This window comes from Triturus cristatus, chromosome 2_1 (genome assembly GCF_964204655.1).
Source record: "Triturus cristatus chromosome 2_1, aTriCri1.1, whole genome shotgun sequence".
Taxonomy (NCBI): Eukaryota; Metazoa; Chordata; class Amphibia; order Caudata; family Salamandridae; genus Triturus; species Triturus cristatus.
In genome coordinates this window covers 1,104,427,615-1,104,440,147 of record NC_140581.1, presented here as the reverse complement: position 1 = coordinate 1,104,440,147, position 12,533 = coordinate 1,104,427,615, and the positions used below count along the sequence as shown (strand labels likewise).

The window sequence follows — 12,533 nt, the reverse complement described above, 5'->3', positions numbered from 1 at the left end:
TGCATCTTCTCTGAGAAGCCCTACGACTCTAGTCTTGGGTGCATCAGATATGACTGATTGCATCTTGTTGGGGTTCTGAATTAAGTGGTCAGACTCAGTTGGTGTCACCCTGCCGACCACAAGTGGTGAATCAGAGGTAATGTAATTAATCTTATGTCTTTTGGGGACACCGTGTGTGAATCTTTACTCTACCCACGACAGTGCTCAGTGTTCTGAGCCCTTCAATATCTATTGCAGGAATCCTTGCACTTAAAATGGAACTTTCTGCTTCAGTACCCGTTTTCCCCCTTTACCCTTGATTCCTTGAGTGCTGAGGAAGATTCACCTCAACAGGGCCCAAGTTATCTTAGTAGCCCCATTCTGGCCAAGAGGAATGTGTTATGTGGATATGATACACCTCTTCTTGTGTCCCCTGCTCTTTTTCCCTCCCAAGGTAAACCACCTCTTGCCATTGCTGTGGCATGTGCTGCACCCCATCCTCCAAAGTCCCTACTTTCATGCCTGGATCCTAAGGGGGGGTCAGCTGGATCCTTTTTCTCTACCTCCTAAAGTGATTGATGGTATTCAAGTGCCCACAGAAACTCCACCAAAAACTGTTTGTTCAAACCACTAATAGTTAAGAGATTTCTGAAGGGTCTTGCCAACATGTTTCTGCCTCATATAGCCACAATGGGATCTTAATTTGGTTCTTACTTTTTTAGTATTCCCTATTGAAACCATTTCAAAGTGAGCAGTCACAACTGACAACTGTGCAAACTATTTTTCTTGTAGCCACAACGTTGGTAAGGGTTGTTGGTGAGTTGCAGATGATGAGCGTCAAGCTCCATCTTCACCTTCTTCTTTCCCAACGCGATGTTCTTAGAAGTATGGCTGCTTTCCTGACTAAAGTGACCACACTATCTCATATGGTGCAGTCTATCACCTTACCCCCATTTTTACCCACATTTGTGCGTCCTCCACATCTACTAGAGAGGATGAGAGGCTTCATTGGCTTCAACCTTAGAGCGGTCGGTTTTTATATTGACTCTACCATAGACTTCCAGATTAACAATCAGCTTTTCATAGGCTACACTGGGGAGTTGAAGGGCAAAACCATCCAGAAGAGGACGTTATCAAGGAAGATCGTCTTCTGCAATAAGGTATTCTATACCTTTGCTAACAAAACAGTACCTGAGGGGGTCAGAGCTCACTTCACCAGAGCATTGATGTCAGGGTGGCGTCACTTCTGGTGCCAAAGTGGAGCCAGAAACCCCATACTGGTGTAGACCTATTGAAAAGTTTCTGGATTCAGTCCAGCGCCTGGGATATTTAAGAGTTAGGGAATCTGCATGTAGATAGTTTCCACCAGAGAGATTGTTACCGAAGGTAAGTACCTTTATCATTTGTGGGTGTTCTGATTAGAGGAACATTCATGTTTTTTTCAGTGACTTTGTCGTCAGACCATTTATACTACCATAATTATGTACTGCATTTTGAAAGTGTGAGCAGTATTGGTTTTTGAGGAACCTGTCTACTGCCTCTTGCCTCAGAATAGCACCCCCTCGTCTGAATTGTCTGAGAAGGAATCATTTTGTGGAAAAGTCAGAAAGCATTCTGTACAGCATCTAAACTTTGGAATGCTCTTATGATATGGAGTGATTGAAAAAACAAACAAAAAGTTACACTGGTAATCAGATGAACCCCTTATGGCTGACTAGTTATGCCCGAAACATGCTGGCTTGTGTCTCTGATACAGCTGTTGGAATGCATGAAATATATGATAGGTTACCACATAACATCCATTTGAGCCACAAGGTTGACGTGTTTTTCAGAAGAACTGTCACAGTTGAAAAAAATATATATATTTTTTGTGAAACTAAATTCGGCCTCAAGTAATTGGAGAATCGTTAGTCTGTTACCAGAATAGTTTGACCATGCATTGCAGACTTGCACTTTCCAAAAACTCATTCTTTTGGGTCTCATTAGCTGGGGTATGCTGAATGTTCCTAGCTGTTTTAATGTAGTGTGCAAGATGCTGCAAGCAGGTTCCTGTTAGGGTATGGAGTATATTGGTGCTTGGGGCTGTATTGTGATGCATTCTTTTTTCTGGGTTTATTTTGTTGTCTTTTGCTTGTGCGCAATATGTTGAGCGAGAGTTGACTTTATTTTGTTTTTCCTAGTGGACTTGTGCCGCTACATAATGCATGCTCATATGGGCATTTTGAGGTCACAGAATTACTTCTTAAGGTAAGCTTTAGACTATATTTTTGTTGTATAATTTAATGTCACTTCTCATTATGTAGCAATGTCATAGGCTGAGGTAAAACCTGTTTTGTAACAGTATACACTTCTACTGGTTGTCATTTTATGTATTGGTATAATAAATTGATCAAAAAGGCAATGTTTAACATCTGCTGCACTGTTACCTACCTTAATAAAAATGCATTGTGTTGAATTTTATGTAAAAGAAAATTAAAGGGAATGGAATTTCGCACAGTAAAATTGTACCAGGACTTGTGTGGTAATAGGTAGTTATTTGATAGATGCTACTAACCCTAGATTCTGGATCTGGAGTATTCCATAGCAGTGCTCCCGAGTGCCAGTAGGTGGCACTGTGTGGCTCCAGAGTGACGCTGTGCGGCTCCAGAGTGACTCTGTGACACCCTGCAAGTGCAAAAAGAGCTGACTATAAGTATCACCCCATGTGATGATGTGACCGTCTTTCTTTAAAGTGGATCCAGAGCGCCACTCCCAACTTAGTCATCTGACAAATCCTGAAACTTTTTATTGTTGCTAGGGAATGATGCCCCCCAACAATAGCAGGGTTCAACCTATGCCAAGTCTGCAAAAAGCACACATCACAGACTTGCAAAATGTATGTCTGTGGTGTTTGCACTCTGGGCACAACTCTACGTTATGTGACAAGTTAGCCCTCATGCACTCCAAGGTATGAATTGTTACCATGGTATGAAACTATATTGCCGAACACAAGAATAGTCTGCATTTGAAGAATAGATCATGCTACAAGTCAAAGGACCATTGTGTGACTGAAAAAACTCTTTGTGAGGTTTTCTGGTGATAAAAAAGAAAATGCGAAGCAGAAGAGGATCCCTGTCAACGGGTTGGGGATGTATTCCTTCCTGGATCAAAATCGGCTATGTGTTAGCCAAAAAGCAACCCCCTGCAGGCCAGCGGACCCCTTCCACTAGGGCCAGTGTTTCTTCAGCAGCTTTTCAGAGCGGAGTATCTGTTCTAGAGATTTGCATGACTGCGACTACGGTGTTGGTGAATACATCCACAAAACACTACTACCTTAATGGTCCGGATGGAAGGTCACTTAGTCCACTTGGTTCTGCAGGAAGTTGTTGTCTGAGTCCACTCCCCAGACCCTCCACATTTCACAGGTACTGCCCTGGCATCTATTCTAAAGAGGAGGAATCTGGGTTTCGGAGTAAATATCAGAAGTACAAGTTAGTTACCTTTGATAGCACTCTTTATGGTGGATACCATTATCCAATTGCAGGTTCCATACTGCCCTTCTACCTTCCTATTCTGCAGAGTGGCCTCTTAAGTATCTAAAGACAATCCCTGTTAGAAGATAAGCACCCTGTTTCAGTCAATGTGTTCTACTCTCTGTGTAAGAGAGCACCTAAGGAGAAGAATGCATGAATCAGACACTAGCACGCAGGTGTGCCGCTTATATACAGATCCAGTCCATCACTCCTGTGGTGTTCCTGAGCCATCCTGGAGCTGCACGGCGGCACTTACCAGTGCACTGGAGCCTTGCTGAAGAATTCTTTGGATCCAGCCTAGCAATGTTCTAAAGGTGGGGAATCTGTGGTTAGAGCATCCACCAGAAAGAGCATTAATGAGGGTAATTAACCTGTTCATCTTTGCATCTATTAGTCTTTTTTTTTTAATCTTAACATTTTCGAATCAAATATGATCACAATGCTTATATGTCAGATTTGTGAGACCTATATAGTAACCCAAGAGCAAAACCCCAAAAACATGGTTGGAATTCAAAGAGGAGAAACACATATGTAGCAGCCTAGCAAAAAAATAAATAGGAAGACAATATGTATAAGCAACTTTCGGGAAACACTTAAGATAGTAACATCTCATTCCATTTTCATACAAAGTGACTATGATTTTGAGTCCCAGTCAAAAGCAGCCCACGTTCTTTCTAATCATTTTGTAGCCGGAAGGCTTTGACCATTGTTAACTCACATTAGTAAATTTGGCGAATAGTAGCCCACCACTGTACTGTTTTGGAGGGGGGGGGTTTTATCTGCCATGGTCTCCAGCAGTGAACCTTGAAAGAAAAGCAAAATACTCCTCGTCGTGAACAATTTGTTTCTGTTAGGACCTTCGGAGATCTAGCACTTGCCGATGTTGTGGTCAAATACCTTCAGAGGTGCACTCCACACTGCGGGCCTCTGTGCACTCCACCACTGCGGCACTCTGTGCACTCCACACTGCGGCGCTCTGTGCACTCCACTCCACATTGCGATGCTCTGTGCACTCCACATTGCAGCGCTCTGTGCACCCACTCTATGCCACTCTGTAGCACTCTGTCCACTCTACTGTATGCAACTCTGTCGCACTCCGTCTACTCGACTGTATGCCACTCTGTCCACTCCACTCTATGTTCTGCATTCTGTCCATCAATTGTGTGCCTTTTGCTTTCTCGCCCTAAGTGCGCCGGGTATTCCTAGACGTAGGTCCCGGGCTCACTGTGCCACTGGATTCAAGCTATCCTGGCTGAAGAGGGGTGAAACCCCGAAACCGGTCCTAGGATGCTTATTTCCGGTCCAGGGAAGACCTGGCTTGTTAGTTCGGGCTGGACTGTTCCCATGAGGCACAGGGTCAAGACTGATTTGCATATGGCCAGGTCTAAACTGGGGTGGCATGGTGAGCAAAAGAATGATGGATTTAACCCAGATCTCTTGACTGGGGGAGAATGTTTTGATTTGTTCTGCATTCCATCCATCAATTGTGTGTCTTTTGCTTTCTCTCCCTAAGTGCGCCGGGTATGCCTAGACGTAGGTCCCTTGCTCACTGTGCCACTGGATTCAAGCTATCCTGGCTGAAGAGGGGTGAATCCCCGAAACCGGTCCTAGGATGCTTGTTTCCGGTCCAGGGAGGACCTGGCTTGGCAGTTCGGGCTGAACTGTTCCCATGAGGCACAGGGTCAAGACTGATTTGCATATGGCCAGGTCTAAACTGGGGTGGCATGGTGAGCAAAAGAATGATGGATTTAACCCAGATCTCTGGACTGGGGGAGAATGTTTTGATTTGTTCTGCATTCCGTCCATTAATTGTGTGTCTTTTACTTTCTCACTCCACTCTATGCCACTCTTGGTTCTCTATCCATTCCACTCTATGCCACTCCGTCCACTCCATTCTATGCTACTCTGTAGCACTGTGTCCACTTGACTGTATGCCACTCTGCGGCACTCTGTCCACTCTACCCTACGCCACTTTATGCCACTCTACCCTGCCCCACTCTACCCTGCCCCACTCTACCCTGCCCCACTCCACCCTGCCCCACTCCACCCCGCTCCACTCTATAACCCGCTCCACTCTATACCCCGCTCCACTCTATACCCCGCTCCACTCTATACCCCGCTCCACTCTATACCCCGCTCCACTCTATACCCCGCTCCACACCATACCCCGCTCCACACCATACCCCGCTCCACTCTATACCCCACTCCACTCTATACCCCGCTCCACTCTATACCCCGCTCCACTCTATACCCCGCTCCACTCTATACCCCGCTCCACACCACACCCCGCTCCACACCATACCCCGCTCCACACCATACCCCGCTCCACACCATACCCCGCTCCACACCATACCCCGCTCCACACCATACCCCGCTCCACTCTATACCCCGCTCCACTCTATACCCCGCTCCACTCTATACCCCGCTCCACTCTATACCCCGCTCCACTCTATACCCCGCTCCACTCTATACCCCGCTCCACTCTACCCCGCTCCACTCTACCCCGCTCCACTCTAGGAAGCCTTATTCAGTTATTTTTTTACTAAATATTTATATACCCCATACCATTATTTGTGATGAAAAACGCTATAATTTGTTGTTCATTAAAATATCACCATGACCCATCAGTGCATTGCTGGTTTGGGTTCGGTGTCCTTAAATGTGCCTTGCACGTACAATGTGTGTGACTTTTTTTGCCTCTGTAAGAAGTAAATTAGTTCCTAGCTTAGGGGAAGTTTGCATTCAGATTAACTTGTGCTTTTTACACTGTGTCTGCTGTAGTAAAATATTAAAAAAGATTACCAATAGTTTTCTACATTGGATATAGTTGAAATGCATGAAATGTAGTTTGCACTCTTGTGGTTGACTAAAAATTAAGTTGACGATTCCACAGATTTGAGTGATAAACATATTTCCAACAATGGCATATATATTTGCCAGCTGAAAAGCAACTGTTTAGTTTTTTAATGTAATTTATTACATTTTGCAAAATTGGATCACTGTTGTTAAATATTAATAGAGCCCTGTTGCACTTTCAGCATGGAGCATGTGTTAACGCAATGGATCTTTGGCAGTTCACACCATTACACGAAGCTGCATCGAAGAACCGTGTGGAAGTCTGTTCCTTACTGCTAAGCCATGGTGCTGATCCAACATTAGTCAACTGTCATGGCAAGAGTGCTGTGGACATGGCTCCTACTCCTGAACTGAAGGAGCGCTTGACATGTATGTATATAGCAAAAGTAACAAATTCATCCTTACCAAACTTGCATTAAAAATTTAGTGTATTCCCTTTAAATTTAGGAAACTCAAACATAAGACATATTGATCCTGGTCTAATTTTAATGTTGGGAAACTAATGGCTTGTACTTGCTCTGCTTTGGCCATTCGATTTCTTATACATATATGTGGTGAATCAGAGATATTACCATGTTTGAGCCACGTCCTTTGATTAAGTGATCTTACGTTGTTACTAGAAGTTAGCTTCCTGCATTTCTCAGTGAATTTGCAGGTTTATGTTGAAAATGATATTCATTTTAAAACTCTGTTTTTCCAAATAGATGAATTCAAAGGGCATTCCTTACTTCAAGCAGCCAGAGAAGCAGATCTGGCAAAAGTAAAAAAGACACTTGGTTTGGAGATCATTAACTTCAAGCAGCCACAGTCCCACGAGACCGCACTGGTGAGGAAGCAATATGTACTTTAAAAAAATGTCTGCTGTCTTTAGGCGATTATCCAACTTTATATATGGCACCAGAAGGTGAAATTATCAATATTTAGGCCATTTAAGCATAATGAATATGCATGCTTAACCCTTTCACTGCTAGGACTTTTTTGGGCTGGTCGGGATAGTTCGCACTCAGGCCTCCATGACCTTTTTTCTACATAAGTTATCCACGCCACATTTGTGTCCTTTTTTTCCAATATCCTGGGAATTCTATGTCCCCATGGTTTGTGGATTTCCCTGGAGGGGATTAAGAAAATTGACATCAACTATTTTCTGTGCTGAAGTCACAATTTTCCTGACTTTCAGAAACATGCAAAGCTGAATAAAAAAAAAATCATTTTTTTACCATAGTTTTGACATTTTTCAAAGAGGTGGTTCATTTTTATGTTGAGCCTGGGCAGGGCATGCGCTGCTCTGCGAGGCATGCTGTATTAGAGTATGGACTTAAAGCTCTGCCCACTATCACCCATATTTTTCATTGGCTTGTGTCATTGTCCTTTGTAAATGCTTGCTTCTGATTCGTTAATGGGCTTGTTAGTCCCACCTTAGTACCGCCTTGTCTTCACTTGTAACCACCCATGAGGACTGGCCCTTTTACTTCTGTTAACACGGAATGTCTTATTTAGTCCGTAAGCACTATTTTCTTTAATGAGTTTCTCCTACTGCAGGCACAACATGCTTTTCTGCAACATTCAGTGCGCCATGCATGCTTTCACTTTCCAATCAGCCTGGGACAATGGTGACTACTTCTTTGAAATGAAATAGGTCTTGCATTTACAAGAGTTTGAACTTTTGACATTGTAAATGACAATGCCTTTTATTTATGTGTCAATTATCAAAACAGATAAATTAAAGGCATTGTCATTTACAGTGCCAATAGCTCAAACTCTTGCAAATGTGAGATCTATTGCATTGCAAATGCTTGTTCCTAATTTTTGTGCTTTCATCCTACTTCCAGTTCATTGCGGAAACTGCTGTGAAACTCATAGGTGGTTCTGGAGAGCTGTAGATTTCTGAAAAGTACACACAATTCTGGATTATGCAAGGGGTCATTCGTGTAGATTGCCCAAGGTTTTTCTCAGAAAATTAACAGTTAGGATTTAAAAAAATTACAGTTACCGTTAGATCTGCTAGACCCATCTGGTTGCAGGGATATGTAAGGTTTGTGTGTTTTCCAAGAACTTGAGGTACCCAGTGGCAATAACTCAGCTTCATCTTGCAATGGTTTTTCATTGTGTTAAAGGTTTAGTGCAATTCATATGGTAAATTATGAAGAGTGAAAAATAGGTATCAAAGAAATCTATGTATTTCTGAAATGGACAGGAGATGTAAGGTTTAGAAGCAGTGGTTATTTGCACATCTCTGGATTTGTGGGTACCCATGCTAGCATATGAATTAAGAGGGTATTTTTCAAAATGTCTTCTTTACTACACACTCGCTTACATTTGGACGGTACAAACACAGAAAAAAATCAGTTGGTAAAAACGCTTGTTCTTGTGATCCCTTAAGTGTCCCGATAAAAAAGGGCCCAAAATTCAACATAGACACATCACATTTTGCTAATTCCTAACTATATCAGGCCTGAAACCTATGGTTTTTTCTGTGTATATATATATATATATATATATATATATATATATATATATATATATATATATATATATATATATTCAGTGAAAAAACCATAGGTTTCACACATGTTATAGTTAGCTGGACATTTTACTGATAAAAAACCATTGAAATTCCCCCGTTATAGTTAGTGCAGGCAACTATAACTCACACGACCGCAATCCTCTGCTGATGCTAATACTGTATTTAGACACTTATTTGCCCATGTCTTCTTCCATTAAATTTTAGCTATACATATATTACAAATATTTTTTTTTCATAAAGACACATATGTCATCAGCAGAGGATTGCGGTCGCGTGAGTTATAGTTGCCTGCACTAACTATAACGGGGGAATTTCAATGGTTTTTTATCAGTAAAATGTCCAGCTAACTATAACATGTGTGAAACCTATGGTTTTTTCACTGAATTTGCAAGGTTTTTTAAATGCTAATTCCTAACTATAACGTGTGTGAAACCTATGGTTTTTTCAGTGAATTTGTACGTTTTTTTTAATGCTAAGTTACTTTACGCCATTCGTAACGAGCGCGCCCACTTAACGCAGTTCGTTCCGTGCGCGCACGGTGCGCTTCGCGCACCGCGCGCCCACTTTATGCAGTTAGTGCCGTGCACGCACGGTGGTCACGCGGTGCGCTACGCGCACCGCGTGCCCACTTTACGCTAGATGGGCCATGTACGCACGATGCGCTTCGCGCACCGTGCGCACATGGAGGACATATTATGCGTTTCGTTGTGAAAGGTAATGTTTTAATTTTTCTGATACGCTTCGCGCACCGTGCGCGCACAGTGAAAGCGCACCGCGCGCCCACTTTACGCAGTTAGTGCCGTGCACGCACGGTGGGCACGCGGTGCGCTACGCGCACCACGTGCCCACGTTACGCTAGATGGGCCATGTACGCACGATGCGCTTCGCGCACCGTGCGCACATGGAGGACATATTATGCGCTTCGTTGTGAAAGGTAATCTTTTAATTTTTCTGAAAGAAACTATGACATGCACAAATGGTGCCCTTAGGGCACCATTTGCACATGGGGTGGGGAGAGTATGGATAATTTTTTTTTTTTTTAATAAATTTTTACCGTACGCGTACGGTAAGCGTAATCGGCGAAATTTTCCCAAAATTTAAATTTGCCTTTTTGGCCTTGGGGGATCTTTGGGGACTGGTTCATCATGGCTATGTGCTTAGGAGCCGTCTAAACAGCCCCTTTACATGTTTTTGGCCTTTGTTTTTCAACCCCCCCTCAGAGTGCGAGAGAGAAAATGGCGGCCGCCACTTCCTGGTTTCGACCGATTCGAATGTTTACTAAGATCTAACAGCCAATCAGATTCGCGCTCGCGCACGGCACCGTACGCGTACGGTAAGCTTACCGTAAGCGCACCGTAAGCTGCCACAGATATATATATTGATTTAAATGCTATTTTCTCAGGAACTACTGAACAGATTTACACCAGACCTACAAAAGGCACTTCCTTGACCTGAGGACTACCTCTCTGCCAAATTTCAAGTAACTCTGTTCAGCCGTTCGGGCTGTAGCTGTGTCTAAAGGTCCTATGGAAAAATGCATGGGAAAAACGCGTTTTGGGACCCCCCTTTTTTCTCAGCCCCCGCTTGACGAATCCCCCCGAGACTTTCAGGGTAGGAGCGGAGCGTAGCGCCCCACCTATTTTGAAAATTTCGCGAGGATTTGTCGACCGGCGCCAAAGTTATTCCAAATAGAATGTTGCGGTTTTCCTATGGAAACAGGGTCCTAACTATAACTACCTACTGGCGACCGCCAGTAGGTAATATATATATATATATATATTGAATCTTCGATTTGGAAACGCACTCCAAGTCCGTTATTTATGGGCAAACAAGCATTCCTTAGCTCGAATATTTGTCCTTGCCTTACGCGTTTCGGAGTAATGAACTCCTTGGTAACAGGCATTCCACAGTATCGGCGCAGTTTCAAGAAAAGGTGCGCTTCCCAGCCTGGGCGAGAGATTTTGTAGGAGAGTAGATTTGAGAAGGGTACTTGAAGCCCCGCCTCTCATTTGCATTGGCTGGCGTCACCGTTTATGCTAAACGGTGGCCTGCCATTGGAAATTAGGGTTTTTTGGTGACGCCCTTTCGCCTTTTCGTCCGGCCGATCCGGACTGGCTCGTCTGCTTTGTGGCTGTCGCAAAGCACTTTCTTATCTTTATGGGGTCATGTGTTTCTAATTATCGTGGAGGAGCGCACTGCCCCCGACCTCTCAAAGGAAAAAATCTTGGTTTCGTCAAGATGTTTTTTCCTTTGATGCTTGTTAATGGAAAGTTGAAGAATTACGATATCCTTTTACAAATTTTTTTGTCATTTAAGAAAGCACAGACTGTACACACTGAATCTGATTTCAGCTGTGGCTATATACATATATGCCAAAAAAGGCATGCGCGGAGGGATGAGATATTTTCGTGTTTTTTTTTATTGTCAAGCGAAGATTTAGTGGCAAACTTTAACAGGTTGTTTATTGTTTTTTTAAAATTATTATTTTATTATGAAATAGAGGAATGTTTCCAAATGAACGCGCTGTTAGGTTGATAAACCGGACTAGCCAACATACGATCAATTCGATTACCTCCAATGAGTAGACACGTGTGCTTGGAGCGGCAAATTACAATCTTCGACCGGCGGGTGTCGGATCGGTTTTCAGTCTGAGCACAAATAACGGATTCAAAGAGACACAACTTCTTTTAAAGAAATAGGAAGTGCCCCCAATCTTCCCGAAACTGACCCAGTTTTGTAAACACAATGTGTGTGGTACGAGTTAAAGAAAGTGGGAACGCCCGTTCTTACCTTTATTTGAATTTCCTATAGTGTGAACTTGGCCCGAAGGCACTGGAGCATTTTACAGGAGACGCAGGCTAGATACATAGATGTATAGGGAATGAGACATTACTAGATTTGTCCAGAATCACAGGGTGTTGTGCCGATGCCGGGATTTAAACCTAGTTCCCAAGTCGATGCTGCAAGGTTGTATATGGCTTCAGTGAGATGTAAAACGGGTTGCTTGGATTTTGGAATGCTCCGTTGGGGGGTGGGGGTATGGTGTTTGTGCATTGTGGGGGCTGTTTGCACATGCCTGGAGCTAATTACAGGCTGTGGTGGGCATGTCCAGCCTGGGATAACAGCAACAGGGTAGCATCTGTCTGTCCCAGGGCAGCACTCCGTGACTCATTTTCACAAACTTGAAGGGAAATCCAAGGAGCAACACACGGGCGTTAAGGAGAGTGGTCGGGACGAGACAGATGCACCGCCCTCTCTGCGGGTGGCGAGCGTGTACATTAGCATCTGCTCAAGCAACATCCCCAATCACTAATCGTTTTTGGGTTCCGGAGTAGCGTGCTACTCGCCGAAAAGCGCTTTGACGCCTCGTGAGGGGTTGTAAGCGCTATATAAATGTACAATACAGTAACATCAAGCACACCATGCAAGTAACAATAAAAATCACACACACTGACTCACTCCCACCAGACAGGGAGGCACAGAATGGCATGCATGAACAGGTGGCATCACTCAGGCGAAAACATTTCTGCATGACCAGTGCATGCCATGCAGTGTTCTACGTGGAGATATAGTAGTGCTGGTAGTCACTCTCTAGGGTGCTACTTGCTTCTGAGAAGTGCTGGTACTCTCCCATTAAATATATTGCAGCAGTGCTGAGAAAC

General features: G+C 43.7%; 1 protein-coding gene across 4 annotated transcripts in view; it reads left to right on the top strand.

Moving 5' to 3' along the window:
* Positions 1-12,533, top strand: part of LOC146866435 (poly [ADP-ribose] polymerase tankyrase-1) — a 555,840-nt gene that overhangs the window by 195,833 nt on the left and 347,474 nt on the right. For all 4 annotated transcript variants that reach the window (XM_085636500.1, XM_085636501.1, XM_085636499.1 and 1 more), the window contains 3 exons: positions 2,160-2,226; positions 6,530-6,716; positions 7,052-7,173. In XM_085636500.1, the coding sequence (XP_085492626.1) occupies positions 2,160-2,226; positions 6,530-6,716; positions 7,052-7,173 (376 nt within the window). The remainder of the gene's footprint in view (positions 1-2,159; positions 2,227-6,529; positions 6,717-7,051; positions 7,174-12,533) is intronic.